The sequence below is a fragment of the Salmo trutta genome, chromosome 9, assembly GCF_901001165.1.
Source record: "Salmo trutta chromosome 9, fSalTru1.1, whole genome shotgun sequence".
NCBI classification, from domain to species: Eukaryota; Metazoa; Chordata; class Actinopteri; order Salmoniformes; family Salmonidae; genus Salmo; species Salmo trutta.
In genome coordinates, this window is record NC_042965.1 from 45395952 (window position 1) to 45418278 (window position 22327).

At 42.7% G+C, this 22327-nt stretch overlaps 2 protein-coding genes across 3 annotated transcripts in view; one reads left to right on the forward strand and one right to left on the reverse strand.

The window, feature by feature from the left end:
• The first annotated feature begins 1493 nt into the window (after positions 1 to 1493).
• Positions 1494 to 8294, forward strand: si:dkey-3h3.3 (RING_Ubox and Deltex_C domain-containing protein). Its single transcript, XM_029763844.1, has 4 exons — positions 1494 to 1787; positions 5118 to 6095; positions 6428 to 6645; positions 7353 to 8294. The coding sequence occupies exons 1-4, from the start codon at positions 1764 to 1766 to the stop codon at positions 7420 to 7422; spliced, it is 1290 nt and encodes a 429-aa protein (XP_029619704.1). The 5' UTR covers positions 1494 to 1763; the 3' UTR covers positions 7423 to 8294.
• A 7830-nt stretch (positions 8295 to 16124) lies between these two features.
• Positions 16125 to 22327, reverse strand: part of LOC115200642 (protein mono-ADP-ribosyltransferase PARP8) — an 86158-nt gene continuing 79955 nt past the window's right edge. For both annotated transcript variants that reach the window (XM_029763845.1, XM_029763846.1), the window contains 5 exons: positions 20606 to 20675; positions 19988 to 20055; positions 19813 to 19882; positions 17546 to 17630; positions 16125 to 16656 (listed from right to left, as the gene is read on the reverse strand). In XM_029763845.1, coding sequence (XP_029619705.1) covers positions 16554 to 16656; positions 17546 to 17630; positions 19813 to 19882; positions 19988 to 20055; positions 20606 to 20675 — 396 coding nt within the window. In that variant the 3' untranslated portion in view covers positions 16125 to 16553. The remainder of the gene's footprint in view (positions 16657 to 17545; positions 17631 to 19812; positions 19883 to 19987; positions 20056 to 20605; positions 20676 to 22327) is intronic.

The following is a 22327-nucleotide window of genomic DNA, read 5'->3' on the forward strand; positions in this document are numbered from 1 at the left end:
CATATTCATTTTCCATTATGCTATATAGAGTTACAGTACAATGACGCCATACAAATGAACGGCTTAAATATTTTTTATTTTTGCCAAACAAAATATTTGTTACCGATAAATAGCGCATTTTCGGTAACAAGGTACTATACCTTGACATTTGTGCTAAGGTTTTCTCAAGTTCCGTTTGCATTTGAGGTATGACATTGACATAAAAAATAAGATTTATATATATTTTGGGGTATTTTAATGCATGTATTTAAGCACAAAATTATTAATTATAAAAATCAACTATTGACCAAACATTTAGATTTATTAAAGAATTAACATCCTTTAAATTGAAAAAAATAGTATGTTTTTTCTCCTTACAAACAAGTGGTATGAAGCATGTTACATAATTTTATAAATAATAATTTAATAGCTAGTATAAAAAAAAGTATTAAAAAAAGTCTACAGCGCTCTCTAAAATGTTTATCACATAGGATACATTATCAGGATTAAAATTACAAAATACCGAATAGAATCACAACATAACACATTGTTAAAAAACACTTAATGTTATTACTACAATACAGAAATTGCAGACATTTTGAGGACAACACAAAAACTATTTTGAGGTTATTAAAAAGACAATTAGGCTTCAACGAATGTGAATAAGCTAAATAAACCTTGAGGATAAAATTGTCCCTTAATAACAAAACTAAAATCTTAATCTTTCCGACTCTATCCATTGCAATAGCCCCATACTCCACAGTCTAAACCGCCCGCGGCATATATACAATAGGCTACAAACATACATACTGTGATCTCTGTTCCGATCAGGCAGTCTCCAATTTTTATTTTTTAGAAATGCTGCCTAAAATCTCTGTGCTGTCGTCTTCTTATATGGAGACTTAATTTTGAGTCTTTCATTCAGTGTCAGTCCTAGTGCAGGTGGCGGGTCTGTGAATACTGCGCCGATTCAATTGCACAGCCTCGCTCTTAGTCGAGTACCGTGTCATTAATTTTAAGTTACTGAGAGCACCATATCATTACCGGACAGAATAGAAAAAGTGTGTCACCAAAACAGCTGATTTGCATACAGATCTCTGTCCCTAAGTGTTGCCAATATTGCGGGTTTATCAGATTTCATTACTAAAAAAATAAAAAATAAAAATAAACATACATAAGAGAAACTCTCATACAGATCATGAACTATAGTTTCGGGTGATGGTTTGTTTGTGGATACTGGTTTATCCAAATTACATTCAATTCTAGCCAATCTTTACCCGAATTTAAAAGATGTGCAAGGCTGTGTGATTTAGCGTTGTAGAACATCGACGAAATAATCAATGAAAGCAATGTTAAACAACTATGATCACAGTGTAAATAGAAATGATGATACCTGCTGTCACTTTTGTGGAGTAGAGCACCATCTTGCTTAAAGAAAGGTAGTGGCGTCCCTGTGTAGAGAACACACACAGTGTTGTACTGTCCTCTAGCGGGAGAAGAGAAGCAGCTGAAACGGGGAAAACACAACAGTTCACTCCCCTTTATGAAAAACGAAACTAAAAAAGGTTGGCCAGTTTAAGGATCGGTTTGAAATTCAAAAAATGCTGAATGCGACTCAAGAATAAAACGACGAACATCGATCAAATAGATTACTTCGGTAAAGACAATATAGCCTAGATGATTAGTTCCTATATACCGCAGAACTAGATTTAGTGACCCCGGGAACAGGAAAGTTAGTTGACTACCTCATAGCAACGAAGGACGCACAACAACATACTTGCACCATGGCAAATGCATCATTGAAAGAGGTATGTATGTGTACCCTAAAAAATAAAATGAAGGACAAAACAACGCTCTAATCTAGCCTATATGAAATAGTATTTATAGTTCAAACGCATTTAAACTTGCTCATTACATTTCAATTCACTCATTTATGTAACCGGATTATTCCCAAATTATACACAAGAGTACTTTACAGTCGACGTGGTTGAGTCAGCATACTTGGCAATGCGGATTTGAGTCAGTTTTGTCTTTCGAGCTCTATGGTAGACCGAAATGGTTTCGCAAAAAGCATCGTAGCACAAATATCAACTTAATTCAATTGAAACTAAAAATGGAGGAAATCTGATTTTAGTGCTACCATGCTTTTGGGAAACCCAGCCTAGGCATATTGCCTCATGATAGGCTGTAGTTAATCAAAATGCAGGTGGCGACCAGTTTTAGTCTGTAGAATAAAAAACCCACATCTAGTTGTTTCAACTAGTTTTTATTAAGTAACTAGTTTCAGTCATTTTCTCTTTCTTTCTATACTCAACGTTTTGGGCCAAGTGTTACCTGAACTAAAAATATTTAGTTAGGTCAATATTTAGCTCCAATTTGAGAAAATTTGGCAAAAATTCAGTCAATTTAAAATGACGTGTTGGTTCATAAAACGATACATTATTATTCGGTGCATCTTAACCAAAAAAAGGTAACTAGTTCCACACAGTGCTTGACTTGGGCAGGAGCTCACCGAAAGCTGAGTACCGGCACCTCAAATGTTCTACTGCTTGACTTCCCGTTTCTCTTATAGAATATTAGCTGAAAAGTATTGTGGAACTCCTGCACCTAAATATAAACAGTACCGGCACCCAAAATGGATACCGGCATCTATTTCAATCCAAGTCAAGCACTGGTTACACACACACACACACACACACAAAGTGCTTTTAACATATACACTACCGTTCAAAAGTTTGGTGGTCACTTAGAAATGTCCTTGTTTTTGAAAGATACACTTTTTTTTTTGCTCATTAAAATAACATCAAATTGATCAGAAATACAGTGTAGACATTGTTAATGTTATAAATGACTATTGTAGGTGGAAACGGCTGATTCTTTATGGAATATCTACATAGGCATACAGAGGCCCATTATCAGCAACCATCACTCCTGTGTTCCAATGGCACGTTGTGTTAGATAATGCACAACTGAGCAAGAGGACAAGTACATTAGAGTGTCTAGTTTGAGAAACAGACGCCTCACAAGTCCTCAACTGGTAGCTTCATTAACCTCTCTGGGCCACCTACTCAACAGCCAGTGGAATCGCGTGGCGCGATATTCAAATACCTTAGAAATGCTATTACTTCAATTTCTCAAACATATGACTATTTTACACCATTTTAAAGACAAGACTCTCGTTAATCTAACCACACTGTCCGATTTCAAAAAGGCTTTACAACGAAAGCAAAACATTAGATTATGTCAGCAGAGTACCCAGCCAGAAATAATCAGACACCCATTTTTCAAGCTAGCATATAATGTCACATAAACCCAAACCACAGCTAAATGCAGCACTAACCTTTGATGATCTTCATCAGATGACACTCCTAGGACATTATGTTATACAATACATGCATGTTTTGTTAAATCAAGTTCATATTTATATCAAAAACCAGCTTTTTACATTAGCATGTGACTAGCATGTGACTAGCATTCCCACCGAACACTTCCGGTGAATTTACTAAATTACTCACGATAAACGTTCACAAAAAACATAACAATTATTTTAAGAATTATAGATACAGAACTCCTTTATGCAATCGCTATGTCCGATTTTAAAATTGCTTTTCGGTGAAAGCACATTTTGCAATATTCTGAGTAGATAGCCCGGCCATCACGGGCTAGCTATTTTGACACCCACCAAGTGTGGTACTCACCAAACTCAGATTTACTATTAGAAAAATTGGATTACCTTTGCTGTTCTTTGTCAGAATGCACTCCCAGGACTTCTACTTCAATAACAAATGTTGGTTTGGTTCCAAATAATCCATAGTTATATCCAAATAGCGGCGTTTTGTTCGTGCGTTCAAGACACTATCCGAAGGGTAAAGAAGGGTGGCGCGTTTCGTGACAAAAAAAAATCAAAATATATCATTAATGTACTTCGAAGCATGTCAAACGCTGTTTAAAATCAATTTTTATGCTATTTTTCTCGTAAAAAAGCGATAATATCCGACCGGGAAACCCTGTTTTCATTCATAGACGAAAAAATAAAAACATGGTGTCGGCTCGTGCACGCGCCCCAGTCTCATTGTTCTCAGATCGACCACTATCCAAATGCGCTACCGTTTTTCAGCCATGGCCTCCAAAGTCACCATTCAACGTTCTGGCGCCTTCTGAGAGCCTATGGGAGCATTAGAAAATGTCACGTTATGCCAGAGATCCCCTGTTTTGGATAGAGATGATCAAGAAGGCCAAGAAATAGTCAGAGAGAGCGCTTCCTGTTTGGAATCTTCTCAGGTTTTGGCCTGCCAAATGAGTTCTGTTATACTCACAGACACCATTCAAACAGTTTTAGAAACTTTAGGGTGTTTTCTATCCAAATCAAACAATTATATGCATATTCTAGTTACTGGGCAGGAGTAGTAACCACATTAAATCAGGTACGTTTTTTATCCGGCCGTGCAAATACTGCCCCCTATCCCCAACAGGTTAAATAGCACCCGCAAAACACCAGTCTCAACGTCAACAGTGAAGAGGCGACTCTGGGATGCAGGCCTTCTAGGCAGAGTTCCTCTGTCCTGTCTCAACGTCAACAGTGAAGAGGCGACTCTGGGATGTTGGCCTTCTAGGCAGAGTTCCTCTGTCCAGTCTCAACGTCAACAGTGAAGAGGCGATTCTGGGATGCTGGCCTTCTAGGCAGAGTTCTTCTGTCCAGTGTCTGTGCTCTTTTGCCCATCTTAATCTTTTCTTTTTATTGGCCAGTCTGAGATATTACTTTCTCTTTGTAACTCTGCCTCTTATGTCCATAGCCTTTGTTGTTTGTTGGTAAGATGCCCAAATGGTTCATTTCTAATTGAATGAACATATGAGACAATTTGAGTGAACACATTTTTTTATTAAGTTGACTGAATCTTTGCCTAAAAAAACTGTTAAGTTCAGGTAAACACTTTGACCGAAAAGTTGAGTAAAACAAAAAAAAGAGGCTGTGGAATCAGTTATTTAATAATATTTAGTTGAAACAACTAGATGTATTTTACAGTGCAGGTTTTGGTCAGAAACCGGCATTTAGGCCTAATAATGAACCATCTGTCATTGTGCTATTTATGTCACACTCATTTACATATTGAACTTGCTGAACCCTTGATGTTTTTCAGGTGTTTTCAGATGTTACTCTCATTGTAGATCCAAACACGTTCAAAGAGCCTAACCGGGTGAAGTACATTCTCACTGAATGTGGTATCCGTGCTACAAGAGGAGCCTTGTGTTACGAAGTGCAGGGATCATTTGACAAAATAGAGGACCTGTTTGTGAAGATGTCAAGTCTAGACAGATATGTTGACCCCAATCTCAGAGATAGTCCTCTTCATCACCAACAGCGTCCTCGGTCACCTACTCCAGTGAAACCAGTGGCGATAGTTGGAGCCGTTTGGGACTTTATTCAACAGAGATGCTCAAAGGAGCTGAAGAGAATCCAAGGGGACGACGTCTTAATTCATAAACCTCATGACAAAATGGTGGTGACTTTTCAAAGCCGCATAAAAGACCCGGTTTGGGTTCATTTCGCCAGAGAGCGCTTTGTCACGTTCTATCAGAGACTCGCTACAGATCTGAAAGTGAAGACTTACAGTTTGGATCCACAATACTACAAAAGCTTGCAGGGACAGTTTCCAGAACTTTTGATTGAAGGAAGCCCCAGTAAAGACAAAATTACAGTGACAGGGCGCTACATGCATATTGTGCTATTGGAGGATTTTCTACGGCACCGTTCCAGTGCCGCTGTGACGTCACAACGACCCCTGACACCCCAGAGAGTTAGAGCCCGGGCCTCTGGTACGACACACAACAAGCAGTCGGACGAGGAAGAAGAGTCATGTCCGATTTGTCTGGACACCATTAAAGAGAACGAAACGAAGACGTTGGAATGTAAACACTCGTTCTGTAGAAGCTGTGTGGAGATGGCGTTCAAGACCAAACCTGTCTGTCCAACCTGTGGGGCAGTTTATGGGGAATTGAAGGGGACGCAGCCAAAGGGAGGTACTATGACTACTACTAAGGAAAAGTCTTCTTTGTCTGGATATGAGAAGTATGGAACAATCGTGATTCAGTACCACATTCCAAGTGGAATACAGAAGGTAAGCAAGTTAAGCATACAAACTACATACAAAGCCACTATTCTACCATGGACACATAAAATGCACAGCACTGCTAGTTTTACATCCTTCCTAGCGAATGTCCTTCCTAGCTTTCATCCTTCCTCCTTCCTAGCGAATGTCCTTCCTAGTTTTCATCCTTCCTAGCGAATGTCCTTCCTTCAGCGAGGCGATGCCCAGAATCACAGATTCTACTAATCACCTTGCATCCCAAGCACCCACCCTTTTACGTGATCAAGATGCGCAAATCTACACAAAGCCTTGCTCACAGTCTATCCTCTTATGTTAAACTATTACTGACTTGGTCACATTAGGAGGAGCATCCCAACCCGGGTCAGACTTACCAGGGTGCGTCACGTACAGCGTATCTCCCAGATTCCTCAGAGGGCAGGAATGTTCTGGCTCTCCTGAAGAGGGCCTTCGACCAGCGACTCACGTTCACTATTGGCCGATCTTCAACCACAGGCATGGAAAACATGGTCACGTGGAACGACATCCACCATAAAACCTCCAGAAGCGGAGGCACCAGTTGGTAAGTACAGTATGGATGGATGCACTCCATTCTGTAGAATGGTTACATATTGTAATGCATGACTTACACGCATAATGAGCTAATTACAAGACATTATAAACTGGGTGGTCCAATCCTTGAATGCTAATTGGTTGACAGCCGTGGTATATCAGACCATATACCAAGGCTATGACAAAACATGTATTTTTACTGTTCTAATTACATTGGTAACCAGTTTATAATAGCAATAAGCCACCTCGGCGGTTTGTGGTATATGGCCATTATACCACAGCTAAGGGCTGTGTCCAGGCACCCCGCGTTGCGTGGTGGTAAATCGCCCAGGGGAGCCTGGCTCATAAAAATGGCTGGAACGGAGCGGATGGAATGGAATCAAACACACATGGAAACCATATGTTTGATGTATTTGATACCATTCCATGTATTTCGCTCCAGCCATTACCACAAGCCCGTTTTCCCCAATTAAGGTGCCACCAACCTTCTATATTGTCCAAATACCACACCCGCTGGGCCTTATTGCTTAATTATAAAGGGGTTATACATTCTGATAGCATGTCTTTCAATGCCTTATGACGGCATCATACTGCATTAGATCTGCAAGATTGAAGCGTTTCCTTATATTCCATTATAGGAAGTACAAACTCAAAAGGGGGACAGTAGTTATGAACTTAAGTTTTTTTGTTGTTTTTGTTGTATCCATGGTTTCCCAGCTATGGTTACCCTGACCCTGACTACCTGAGACGTCTACAGGATGAACTGAAGGTCAAAGGAATCTATTGACATCTCTATCTGCATGTCTCGCAACTACCGATATGCAAGAATGAAGAAAAAGGAGGTCACAAATGCATGTGGTAGACACAGCTGCTTTAGGTTAACGCATGTCTTACTGATATTACATTTGTGCAATTAAGATTGTTACGTTCCCCAACAAGAAAACCAAATAATGTCACTGAAACAGAAGGGGAACTTAACAGTCACTGATAATCAGAACAAAACAGGTTTTTAGGAGGGGTTCTGGAAGACACTCATGGGCGTGTCCACTGAAAGTTGACTAGCATCAACAACTGGAAAACTAAACGACACCCACCATGCTAACAACACCCACCGTGCTAACGACACCCACCATGCTAACGACACCCACCATGCGCACCCATTAGATCTGCCCAAGAAGAGGCAAACAAAAGGCCACACCAAACTTAAAGACAGGAAACAAACCAAAAAGGTGAACAAAACAAAAAAAGGGAAGATCAGACAAAGGAATGTTTGTCTAGAAATCACACAGGGAGCGCCAACTAAAAGGTGTTAACCCTCCAAATCTCTCAAGACAACTAGAGCACTGGGCAAGTCACTCTTAAATATCACCTGGGCCAGCACAGGTAAAACATCTTACCACTAACGAGATGGCAACCAGCATAAGTGTAACACATACTAACGAGGTGACACCACTCAGTGTGCCCTATGTGCTAACAAACAAAAACCTTAACCAAATTTTTATTTGTAGGCTGCCACTCAAAAGAAAACACTAAGAAATACACTGAGTTTAAGATGTAATAAAATAACAAAGAAATAATCCCATTCTGTCACGAGTGTCGTAGGGTAAAGACCAAGACGCAGCGGGAAAATATATACTCATCTTCTTTTTATTAGGTGAAGAAGGAAAACACAAACGTATACAAAACACAAACGAACTGGACAGTCTTGTCAGGCACACAGCTAAACAAGCACAATCTCCCACAAAATCCCATGAAACAAACTCCTAATTATAGGACCCTCAGAGGCAACAATAACCAGCTGCCTCCAATTGAAGGTCCAACCCCAATTAACCAAACATAGAACATATACTAACATAGACTAACAAACCCCGGACCACATAAACCAAACACCCCTCTACCTAAATACATATCCCAAACCACATGAAACAAACACCCCCTGCCACGTCCTGACCAAACTATAATAACAAATAACCCCTATTACTGGTCAGGACGTGACAGTACCCCCCCCTAGATGCACCTCACAGAAATAACCCCCAAAACAAAAATAAATCCCAAAACTAAAAAGGGAGGGTGGCTGCCATCACCGACGGCTCCTGTGCTACACCCCCCCTCCCCAAACCTCCTACAGTGGAGGTGGCTCAGGCTCAGGCCTTAATCCCCTACCAGACCAAACCACCCCCACTGCATACCTCTGCCTGAGGCCAGTCACTGAAGACCCTGGACTGGGCTCTGGGTGCTCTGGACTGTAGGCCGACTCTAGGAGCTCCGGACTGTAGGCCGACTCTAGGAGCTCCGGACTGTAGGCCGTCTCACTCGGTGCCGGACAGTGGGCCGTCTCACTCGGTGCCGGACAGTGGGCCGTCTCACTCGGTGCCGGACAGTGGGCCGACTCACTCGGTGCCGGACAGTGGGCCGACTCACTCGGTGCCGGACTGTAGGCCGTCTCATTCTGTTCCGGACGAGGTACTGTTGCCGGACACTCTGGACGAGGTACTGTTGCCGGACACTCTGGACGAGGTACTGTTGCCGGACACTCTGGACGAGGTACTGTTGCCGGACACTCTGGACGAGGTACTGTTGCCGGACACTCTGGACGAGGTACTGTTGCCGGACACTCTGGACGAGGTACTGTTGCCGGACACTCTGGACTGGGCTGACGCACTGGAAGCCTAATGCGTGGGGCTGGTAGTGGAGGTACCAGACTGGGGACACGCACCTCAGGGCTAGTGCGGGGAGCAGGAACAGGATGAGTTGGACTGGGCTGACGCACTGGAAGCCTGGTGCGTGGTGCTGGTTTAGGAGACGCCAGACTACACACCTCAGGGTCAGCACGAGAAGCAGGAACTGGATATACCGGGCCATGGGTAAGTACTGGAGGTCTGGAGCGCACCTCTCGCACAACCCGTCCTGGCTGGATGGAAATAGCAGCCCTGCACAAGCGGACTGCGGGTACAGGGCGAACTGGGCTGTGCAGAGGCCTGATGGTTGCCGTGCGTAGAGCAGGCGTAGGGTAGCCTGGGCCTAGGAGGCGCACTGGTGGCCAGATGCGTTGTGCAGGCATTCTCCTTCCAGGCTGGATGCCTACTCTACATTTACATTTAAGTCATTTAGCAGACGCTCTTATCCAGAGCAACTTACAAATTGGTGCATTCACCTTATGATATCCAGTGGAACAACCACTTTACAATAGTGCATCTAAATCTTTTAAGGGGGGGGGGGTTAGAAGGATTACTTTATCCTATCTCCGGAAGGTGGTGATTGACTCCGCTGTCCTGGCGTCGTGAGGGAGCTTGTTCCACCATTGGGGTGCCAGAGCAGCGAACAGTTTTGACTGGGCTGAGCGGGAACTGTGCTTCCTCAGAGGTAGGGAGGCGAGCAGGCCAGAGGTGGATGAACACAGTGCCCTTGTTTGGGTGTAGGGCCTGATCAGAGCCTGAAGGTACGGAGGTGCCGTTTCCCTCACAGCTCCATAGGCAAGCACCATGGTCTTGTAGCGGATGCGAACTTCAACTGGAAGCCAGTGGAGAGAGCGGAGGAGCGGGGTGACGTGAGAGAACTTGGGAAGGTTGAACACCAGACGGGCTGCGGCGTTCTGGATGAGTTGTAGGGGTTTAATGGCACAGGCAGGAAGCCCAGCCAACAGCGAGTTGCAGTAATCCAGACGGGAGATGACAAGTGCCTGGATTAGGACCTGCGCCGCTTCCTGTGTGAGGCAGGGTCGTACTCTGCGAATGTTGTAGAGCATGAACCTTCAGGATCGGGTCACCGCCTTGATGTTAGTGGAGAACGACAGGGTGTTGTCCAGGGTCACGCCAAGGTTCTTAGCACACTGGGAGGAGGACACAATGGAGTTGTCAACCGTGATGGCGAGATCATGGAACGGGCAGTCCTTCCCCGGGAGGAAGAGCAGCTCCGTCTTGCCGAGGTTCAGCTTGAGGTGGTGATCCGTCATCCACACTGATATGTCTGCCAGACATGCAGAGATACGATTCGCCACCTGCTTATCAGAAGGGGGAAAGGAGAAGATTAATTGTGTGTCGTCTGCATAGCAATGATAGGAGAGACCATGTGAGGATATGACAGCCAAGTGACTTGGTGTATAGCGAGAATAGGAGAGGGCCTAGAACAGAGCCCTGGGGGACACCAGTGGTGAGAGCACGTGGTGCGGAGACAGATTCTCGCCACGCCACCTGGTAGGAGCGACCTGTCAGGTAGGACGCAATCCAAGCGTGGGCCGGGCCGGAGATGCCCAACTCGGAGAGGGTGGAGAGGAGGATCTGATGGTTCACAGTATCAAAGGCAGCCGATAGGTCTAGAAGGATGAGAGCAGAGGAGAGAGAGTTAGCTTTAGCAGTGCGGAGAGCCTCCGTGACACAGAGAAGAGCAGTCTCAGTTGAATGACCAGTCTTGAAACCTGACTGATTTGGATCAAGAAGGTCATTCTGAGAGAGATGGCAGGAGAGCTGGCCAAGGACGGCACGTTCAAGAGTTTGAGAGAAAAGAAAGAAGGGATACTGGTCTGTAGTTGTTGACATCAGAGGGATCGAGTGTAGGTTTTCAGAAGGGGTGCAACTCTCGCTCTCTTGAAGACGGAAGGGACGTAGCCAGCGGTCAAGGATGAGTTGATGAGCGAGGTGAGGTAAGGGAGAAGGTCTCCGGAAGTGGTCTGGAGAAGAGAGGAGGGGATAGGGTCAAGCGGGCAGGTTGTTGGGCGGCCGGCCGTCACAAGACGCGAGATTTCATCTCGAGAGAGAGGGGAGAAAGAGGTCAAAGCATAGGGTAGGGCAGTGTGAGCAGGACCAGCGGTGTCGTTTGACTTAACAAACGAGGATCAAATGTCGTCAACCTTCTTTTCAAAATGGTTGACGAAGTCAGGAGGGAGGAGAAGGTGGCAAAGAGCTTCCTAGGGTTAGAGGCAGATACTTGGAATTTAGAGTGGTAGAAAGTGGCTTTAGCAGCAGAGACAGAAGAGGAAAATGTAGAGAGGAGGGAGTGAAAGGATGCCAGGTCTGCAGGGAGGCGAGTTTTCCTCCATTTCCGCTCGGCTGCCCGGAGCCCTCTAGCGCGGCACTTGCGAGGGGCTGGGATCGCTCGCACCGGACTGTGCGTGTGCACGGGCGAGATCGTGCGCACTTCCGCATACTCCGGCGCTCTCCTCTCCAGTTGCTTCCCATAATAAGCACGGGGAGTTGGCTTGCGGCTCAATCCTGGCCCCGCCAAACTACCCGTGTGCCCCCCCCTAAAAAACCTTGGGGTGCCTCTCGTGCTTCCCCATCGGCGCGTATAAAGCCTCATACCAGCGCCTCTCCGCCTTGGCTGCCTCTATCTCCTCCGGTGGGCGACGATATTCCCCAGCCTGGTGCCAAGGTCCAGCCCCGTCCAGAATTTCCTCCCATGTCCATGATTCCCGACAGTCCTTCTGTTGCTGCTTCCTCCGCTGCTTGGTTCGTGGTTGGTGGGAGATTCTGCCACGTGTGTCGTGTGTGGAGGACCAAGACGCAGCGGGAAAATATATACTCATCTTCTTTTTATTTGGTGAAGAAGGAAAAACACAATAAACGTATACAAAACACAAACGAACTGGACAGTCTTGTCAGGCACACAGCTAAACAAGCACAATCTCCCACATAATCCCATGAAACACAAACTCCTAATTATAGGACACTCAATCAGAGGCAACAATAACCAGCTGCCTCCAATTGTCGGTCCAACCCCAATTAACTACACATAGAAATACAAAAGACTAGATAGAACATAGAAAATATACTAACATAGACTAACAAACCCCGGACCACATAAACCAAACACCCCTCTACCTAAATACATAGCCCAAACCACATAAAACAAATACCCTCTGCCACGTCCTGAGCAAACTATAATAACAAATAACCCCTATTACTGGTCCGGACGTGACACATTCCCCCATCTCCATCCAACTCCCACTCACAGAAACCATTCTGAGTAAAGAAATTAACAAATTGTGGTTTCTCAGCAAGTTTTAGTTTATTGAACATAAACAAGTACATAAGCTACTATTTTCATAACTTGTAAAAAGCCCAAAAAAGCTGAATTCATTTGCAGAATAAAGAAAAAGCCATAAAAACTCAATACAGAAAATATTTGGCCTTCTTGTTGTGACAATATATTCAGTATGTATTGTTATATTATCATTAATTCATGTCTATAAGGCACCAAATGCTAAGTAGCATAATAACGTAAAACTATTTTATTTTATTTTTTTAAACCAAAATACAAAGACATCCAGATAAAAGAAAGTCACAAAGCAGATGAGATCAAAATAAATACTGCTGATCATCATATTGCTCATCTCCAACTGATTCATATTTCCTGTGAAATATTTGACTTAAGTTTGTACTTTTGAGTTCCTTTTTTTAAATATATATATTTTTTTAATTGATATTCATGATGTCATCCCTTGGTGCACTTGATTATGTGCTTCCAGTTACAACAATAGAGCCTTTCATTAGATACATGATACTGTGGCACTGCCAGAAAAAATTTCAAGATATCCTATATTGTCAGTATGCAGATTATGAAAAAAATTAGTAACAAAACGTCTTTGGAATCTTAAACTAAGTCACGAAACCTGTATATTGACATGTACTGGTCAGGTTCGTATTACTATTCCAACGACCGAAATTAAAACAATATTATTATTAAATCATATTAATGTGATTTGGCCACTGAATTATGGAATACAATGAACAATGTGTTGCTAATTAACTCCCCGTCGGTGTTTATATTTGTTACAATAAACTTTACATATATTTAAAATGGTAAAATCATTAGTCATTCGTTTTGTTTTATTAAAAAAATATGCCATGTTTACAGTACTGTTTTCTTAGGAAACTTAAGACTTGTATCGTGTACAGAGTGGTCGGTGTCCTCTATGACCAATGTCTACTTTAAACTAACATCCATTCTTAGAAATATATAATTTACAGTGAACACAAGGGTTAATATACATCAATCTGAGCTCTCGATTGGTCATTAAAATCACAGCAATATATATATATAAACAACAAGCAGCAAACACCAATGCTTAATATGTATAGAAGCCCCATAACAAAAGGAACCTATTTAAAATTTCATTTTAAATTGGGGTGTCGAGTATATATCCACCCATAGTTTTAAATCAAAAGTACAAATATCAATCTGAAATGTTTTATTTTATTTTTGAAAATAGGTGTTAAACTGGTTGTGAGTGGTAAGTGCGTGTAACATTTGAATTGGCAGATGGATCACATCCATACTGTAATATGTATAAATTCTTGACTGGAATCAAAGTCTTTGCCATTGTAAACCAGTTGACCCCCTTATAAAAAAGGAGAAGAAACCAATATATACATTTCTTGGTATGATATGTGAAGGAAATTGATCTACTTCCTAAATTAACACAGCATAAATTTCTGCTGATTTTTTTTTGACGACATGTCAGTCAAAACTCTTTACACCAGGGTTGGAATTCAATCCGATCGGCAATTTTGGGCTACGCACCATTTAAAGGCAATGTTACCACGGCCTAAGTAAACGCTGCAGATGTCGACTCGAATGGGAAATTACCTTTAAAATGTCAACTGCGCTAAAATGCGGATCATCCGCAGTCCTGATTGAATCCTGGCCTTAATGTCGATTCTATTCATTATATTGCTGTGTGCCTCAGTCTACATGGAATGGTTAACAATAAAACGTGTGTGTATTTATATACACACACAGCAATATTATATATATATATATATATATATATATATATATATATATATATATATATATATATATATATATATACATATACATACATACACACACAGTACCAGTCAAAAGTTTGGACACACCTACTCAAGGTTGTCTTTATTCTACATTGTAGAATAATAGTGAAGACATCAAAACTATGGAATCATGTAGTAACCAAAAAAGTGTTTAAATAAATCCTTTGCCATGACAGCTTTGCACACTCTTGGCATTCTCTCAACCAGCTACATGAGGTTGTCACCTGGAATGAATTTCAATTAACAGGTATGCCTTGTTAAAAGTGAATGTGGAATTTCTTTCCTTAATGCGTTTGAACCAATCAGTTCTGTTGTGACAAGGTAGGGGTGGTATACAGAAGATAGCCCTATTTGGTAAAATACCTATTTGGCAAGAACAGCTCAAATAAGCAAAGAGAAATGGCAGTCCATCATTACTTTAAGACATGAAGGTCAGTGAATACGGAAAATGTCAAGAACTTTGAAAGTTTCTTCAAATGCAGTCACAAAAACCATCAAGCACTATGATAAAATTGGCTCTCATGAGGACCGCCACAGAAAAGGAAGACCCAGAGTTACCACTGCTGCAGAGGATAAGTTCATTAGAGTTAACTGCACCTCAGATTGCAGCCCAAATAAATGCTTCACTGAGTTCAAGTAACAGACACATCTCAACATCAACTGTTCAGAGGAGACTGCTTGAATCAGACCTTCATGTTCGAATTGTTGCAAAGAAACCACTACTAAAGGACACCAATAAGAAGAGACTAGCTTGGGCCAAGAAATACGAGCAATGGACATTAGACCGGTGGAAATCTGTCCTTTGGTCTGGAGTCCAAATTTGAGATTTTTGGTTCCAACCGCCGTGTCTTTGTGAGACGCAGAGTAGGTGAACGGTTGATCTCTGCATTTGTGGTTCCCACAGTGAAGCATGGAGGAGGAGGTGTGATGGTGCTTTGCTGGTGACACTGTCTGTGATTTATTTAGAATTCAAGGCACACTTAACCAGCATGGCTACCACAACATTCTGCAGCGATACGCCGTCCCATCTCGTTTGGGCTTAGTGGAGCTACCATTTCTTTTTCAACAGGACAATGACCCAACACACCTCCAGGCTGTGTAAGGGCTATTTGACCAAGAAGGAGAGTGATGGAGTGCTGCATCAGATGATCTGGTCTCCACAACCCAGTTGAGATGGTTTGGGAGGAGTTGGACCGCAGAGTGAAGGAAAAGCAGCCAAGTGCTCAGCATATGTGGGAACTCCTTCAAGACTGCTGGAAAAGCATTCCAGGTGAAGCTGATTGAGAGAATGCCAAGAGTGTGCAAAGATGTCATCAAGGCAAAGGATGGCTTCTTTGAAGAATCTCATAAAATATTTTGATGTATTTAACACTTTTGGTTTCAACATGATTATTATTATTATTCTACAATGTAGAAAATAGTAAAAATAAAGAAAAATCCTGGAATGAGTTGGTCTGTCCAAACTTTTGACTGGTACTGTGTGTGTGTACATACATACACACCAAAAATAATCAAGTGGAAAATAAGTTGTAGTTTTTCAGGTTATGAACCAGTTGTTGGAACAAATATATGACCTTATGAAACAGTGCATATCAACATCTTCAGTATACATTGTACTTTAAAAAAGGTACAACTCTATAGTAAACCAGGTCAGACGGATGGGACCTTTTTCCTAGACAGGAAGGACCTTTTTTTTTTCCTAGACAGGAAGGACCTTTTTCCTAGTTATTTTCCCCCCGAAAAGGTCCCACATCTACTAGCAAAAAGTCTCAAAATATTCACCAAATAGTTTTACCATTTTAAATGTTCTCTACAAAAATGAAATCGTCCCAATCAAGTCAAACAGAGACGTACTGTGTCTTCAGGGAAAAAACAGGATTCTCCATAGTATTTATGAAACTTAGCAAAATGTGTTTTTCTCTCGAGTTTTGTTGTGTTTCAGTTGTAAATATGTGTGATGGGGTTTCGCTGTAGCTATTTCTTTGAGGATTTCAAACTTTGAAGTTGTTTGTGTGTTCTCTGAAGTTGATCGGAAGGAAACACTTTGTACGACGGGCCTCCGCAGCTCCAAAACAAATCCAGCTTTGAGCTGAGAGGTGGAGGAGAGGCAGCAGTATTGCCGTGTTGTTCATCCTGTGGCGGTCTGGTTGCCGATGACTCGTAGGATCTCTCGATGGATGCCAGCGTCTTGTGTGTTGATGCTCGTATCCCCCACTTGGCCATCTTCATAACTGGACCAGAAGAATCACACAAGAACACCACGTCTCAGTACCAACACCCAGAACAAATTCCCCGTGGGAACTCTAGCTATTAATAAAACTCTTGGAAAATGTCAAACGTAAATCTTTATTCACTAGTATTATCAAATACTGGTATGTGTTATTTCTGTAATAACAAACCTCTTTGATAAACATATATTTTCTTTAAAGGACCTTTAACCCAAGTCTTCTACCCTAACCCCTAGTATTCTACCCTAACCCCCAGTCTTCTACCCTAACCCCTAGTCTTCTACCCTAACCCCTAGTCTTCTACCCTAACCCCTAGTCTTCCACCCTAACCCCTAGTCTGCTACCTTAGCCCCTAGTCTTCTACCCTAACCCCTAGTCTTCTACCCTAACCCCTAGTCTTCCACCCTAACCCCTAGTCTTCTACCCTAACCCCTAGTCTTCTACCCTAACCCCTAGTCTTCTACCCTAACCCCTAGTCTTCTACCCTAACCCCTAGTCTTCTACCTTAACCCCTAGTCTTCTACCCTAACCCCTAGTCTTCTACCCTAACCCCTAGTCTTCTACCCTAACCCCTAGTCTGCTACCCTAACCCCTAGTCTGCTACCCTAACCCCTAGTCTGCTACCCCAACCCCTAGTCTGCTACCCCAACCCCTAGTCTTCTACCATAACCCCTAGTCTTCTACCCTAACCCCTAGTCTTCTACCCTAACCCCTAGTCTTCTACCTTAACCTCTATTCTTCTACCCTAACCCCTAGTCTTCTACCCTAACCCCTAGTCTTCTACCCCTAACCCCTAGTCTGCTTTGATGAATTGGAGACCACTGTAAGGGATGTCAATAAAGGGCATACCGTCCAATAACTACTGCAAGGGATACTGTTTAAGCCTACTTACACAAAGAAGAAGCGTGTACAGACATGATCAGTGTTGGGAACGACCCAGATGTCTCCATGTTTGTGCAGGTCAGGGGATGTGATTACTGGAAGAGGACACAAAGAGTTTATTGCAAAAAAAAAATGCTATCTATTAATTTTCAGAAATGTTAGTAAATTAGCATTTATTGTTTAAAGAAATTCTGAAATTAAATCTTGTGTATTTTTTCCCCCGACAATCTAATCATGGCATGGTATTGTTCAATGACAGTTGTGTTTGTTTAAAATCGTATCACTTTCAGAGAGACAAATTAGCATTTTGTTTGGCAAAATTCTATACGGTATATTCGCCTCACTCTGAGAAATAAGTAGTACTGCTAGGTTTTACACAGTCAAATGTAACAAATAACTACATTTTTTTAATAAAGAACTGTTCAAATAATACATCTGTAAAAAAAAAATCTATTCAATACAGTAATGAGATCTGTATGCAAAACATTTACATTTAGCAGATGCGCTTATCCTGGGTGACTTACATTCATCTTAAGATAACTACATATCACAGTCAATTATACAGGAAACGAACATTCTATTCCAGCTAAACAATGGATCAATACAGATGTAGGATTTTAATTTGATCACTAATTTGATCACAGTAGGAAATGCAACCTTGTAGTGTATTCGATGTTTAAAAAGGCTTCTAAAGTTATAATTTCCACTTTAAAATGTAAGACTTAATTTCCCCTTAACAAAAAGAAATGTCAAACCTTAATTACAATCCACATAATTCACATTTCCTGTTGCTGTGGGATTATTTTCATGACGTAGCATACTGGCTCAAATTAAGATCCTACATACATCTGTAGCGTTTTGTGAAACAAAAACATTTGAATACATATTTGAAATTATGAATTTAAAAAAATCTGTGAGTAGTAATATTGTACACACAAGAAAGCAATACTTTCTGATGAAAAGGTCAGAAATGTGAAAAATTGGTGGATATAGCATTTTGGAAATAAACTATATACACATATAATCAAATAGAGTTCACATGCAGTGGCTTCAGAAAGTATAGCCACTTATTCCACATTTTGTTGCGTTACAACCTGAATTCAAATTGGATTACATCAAATTTGTTTTAGGTTATTGTTCTGCTGAAAGGTGAATTCATCTCCCAGTGTCTGGTGGAAATCAGCCTGAACCAGATTTTCCTCTAGAATTTGGCCTGTGCTTAGCTCTATTCTGTTACTTTTTTATCCTGAAAAACTCCAGTCCTTAATGATTACAAGCATTTCATAACATGATGCAGCCACCACTATGCTTGAAAATATGGAGAGTGGTACTCAGAAATTTGTTGTATTGGATTTTCCCCAAACATAACACTATATTCAGGACAAAAAGTGAATGGCTTTGCCACATTTATTTTGGCAGTATTACTTTGTTGCAAACAGGATGCATATTTTGGAATACTTTTATTCTGTAAATGCTACTTTCTTTTCTCTCTTGTCATTGAGGTTAGTATTGTGGAATAACTACAATGTTGTTGATCCATTCTCAGTTTTCTCCTATCACAGCCATTAAACTCAAACTGTTTTAAAGTCACCAGTGGCCTCGTGGTGAAATCCCTGAGCAGTTCCCCTTTCTCTTCTGCAACTGAGTTAGGAAGGACGCCTGTATCTTTGTAGTGACTGGGTGTATTGATACACCATCCAAAGTGTAATTAATAACTTCACCGTGCTCAAAGGGATATTTACCCATCTACCAATAGGTGACCTTTGCGAGGCATTGGAAAAACCTCCCTGGTCTTTGTGGTTGAATCAGTGTTTGGAATTCACTGCTCGACTGAGGGACCTTACAGATAATTGTATGTGGGGAGGTACAGAGATGAGGTATCATGTTAAACACTATTATTGCACACATAGTGAGTCCATGCATCTTATTATGTGACTTGTTAAGCACATTTTTACTCCTGTACTTATTTAGGCTTGTAATAACAAAAGGGGTTGAATACTTATTGACACAAGACATTTCAGCTTCTAATTTTTTATTAATTTGCACACATTTCGAAAAAACATAATTCCACTTTGACATTTTGAGTATTGTGTTCAGGCCAGTGACACAAAAAAAAAAATCAAAACGTAATCCATTTTAAATTCAGACTGTACCAAAACAAAATGTGGAAAAAGTCCAGGGGTGTGAATACATTCTGAAGGACACTGTATGTGTTATCAGTTAATGTCTCCATGGCTGTTCTGCGGTTTCTCCAGCCCAGAGAGCACACATACGTACCTTCACATAAGGCTATGCACTTCAGGTTCCGACTTTGCAAAAACTGGGGCTGCTGTCCTTTCTTTGTTGACTGCAAAAGGACACAACTCTAGTGAATATAACATTCATTTCCCCCAGTTTACACCACTTTTAACACCGTACCGTACAGAACTTTACGGTATGTCATTGTGATTACCTGTAAGTTGGTCTTGTTTGTAGCAGTTTCGTCCTTCGAAGTAACTTTCTGCTGCTTTTTGTTCATCCCTAAATGGAGAGATATTATAATAACAATCAGAGCAACATTTTCATGCTCTGGCAGTGTGAAAAAAAACCGGCACATTTTCAAAAAAACAGAGGAGAGTAATTCATCTTGACTTTATTGTGCAGAAAGTCGACCACAGTGTCTTGGTTCACATACTGCAGAGTTGAACTGTTACATTGTAACTTTAAATTACTCTGGTAAGACAACAGACACAGTCACACAATTTGTAATTCACATATTAAAGGCTCAGCGATATGACAAAACGCACAAAGTAAATAGCATAGCGGGTCAATTTCCGTAACTACTAAGAGCGTTGAAGCGAGAGGCTCAACTTGTCCCTCTGTTTTGGTAACCTGGCTACCACACTGTAACCCCCCTTAAAGCCAATCCGTGCACATGTGCAGATACTGTGTGTGTGTAGCTGTCTGGGCAGTAAAGTCTTGCATCTCGCTCATCTCAATATCTGCGATGCTGCTCGTGGTAACGTCATTTCGCTGAGTCTACTTTTTAAAATGAATTACAAAGTTCCTGCAGATAGGTTTTTCTGGGTACCTGAGTAACCAAATGATATGCTTGACATTGGGCTGATGTAGATTCCACTCCCGTAGATGGCGCCATGGAGCTGCCGACAGACAAGCAAACTATTAGAGGGGTTCGGTCTGCAGGGATAACATGCTAAACATATGCAACATATTTTAAATATGTATGGTAACGGTTAGGGCCGGAACAATACCAACCAGTCAACAGGACCATACCAGCCAGTCAGTAGGACCAGGACCATACCAGCCAGTCAGTAGGACCAGGACCATACCAGCCAGTCAGTAGGACCAGGACCATACCAGCCAGTCAGTAGGGCCAGGACCATACCAGCCAGTCAGTAGGACCAGGACCATACCAGCCAGTCAGTAGGGCCAGGACCATACCAGCCAGTCAACAGGACCATACCAGCCAGTCAGTAGGGCCATACCAGCCAGTCAGTAGGACCATACCAGCCAGTCAGTAGGGCCAGGACCATACCAGCCAGTCAGTAGGACCAGGACCATACCAGCCAGTCAGTAGGACCAGGACCATACCAGCCAGTCAGTAGGACCAGGACCATACCAGCCAGTCAGTAGGGCCAGGACCATACCAGCCAGTCAGTAGGGCCATACCAGCCAGTCAGTAGGGCCATACCAGCCAGTCAGTAGGACCATACCAGCCAGTCAGTAGGGCCAGGACCATACCAGCCAGTCAGTAGGACCATACCAGCCAGTCAGTAGGACCAGGACCATACCAGCCAGTCAGTAGGACCATACCAGCCAGTCAGTAGGACCAGGACCGTACCAGCCAGTCAGTAGGACCAGGACCATACCAGCCAGTCAGTAGGACCATACCAGCCAGTCAGTAGGACCATACCAGCCAGTCAGTAGGACCATGCCAGCCAGTCAGTAGGACCATGCCAGCCAGTCAGTAGGACCATACCAGCCAGTCAGTAGGACCATACCAGCCAGTCAGTAGGACCAGGACCGTACCAGCCAGTCAGTAGGACCATACCAGCCAGTCAGTAGGACCAGGACCATACCAGCCAGTCAGTAGGACCAGGACCATACCAGCCAGTCAGTAGGACCAGGACCATACCAGCCAGTCAGTAGGACCAGGACCATACCAGCCAGTCAGTAGGACCAGGACCATACCAGCCAGTCAGAAGGACCAGGACCATACCAGCCAGTCAGTAGGACCAAACCAGCCAGTCAGTAGGACCAGGACCATACCAGCCAGTCAGTAGGACCAGGACCATACCAGCCAGTCAGTAGGACCATACCAGCCAGTCAGTAGGACCGGGACCATACCAGCCAGTCAGTAGGACCATACCAGCCAGTCAGTAGGACCATACCAGCCAGTCAGTAGGACCAGGACCATACCAGCCAGTCAGTAGGACCAGGACCATACCAGCAAGTCAGTAGGACCATACCAGTCAGTCAATAGGGCCAGGACCATACCAGCCAGTCAGTAGGACCAGGACCATACCAGCCAGTCAGTAGGACCATACCAGACAGTCAGTAGGACCATACCAACCAGTCAGTAGGACCATACCAGCCAGTCAGTAGGACCATACCAGCCAGTCAGTAGGACCGGGACCATACCAGCCAGTCAGTAGGACCATACCAGCCAGTCAGTAGGACCATACCAGCCAGTCAGTAGGACCATACCAGCCAGTCAGTAGGACCATACCAGCCAGTCAGTAGGACCATACCAGCCAGTCAGTAGGACCGGGACCATACCAGCCAGTCAGTT

Bases quoted from the DNA above. Each gene is read 5' to 3' on its own strand.
- si:dkey-3h3.3 (XM_029763844.1), top strand. From the start codon at position 1,764: ATGGCAAATGCATCATTGAAAGAG. The intron at 6,096-6,427 runs GTAAGCAAGTTA...TGGTCACATTAG, and splicing joins TTCCAAGTGGAATACAGAAG to GAGGAGCATCCCAACCCGGG. The intron at 6,646-7,352 runs GTAAGTACAGTA...ATGGTTTCCCAG, and splicing joins AGAAGCGGAGGCACCAGTTG to CTATGGTTACCCTGACCCTG.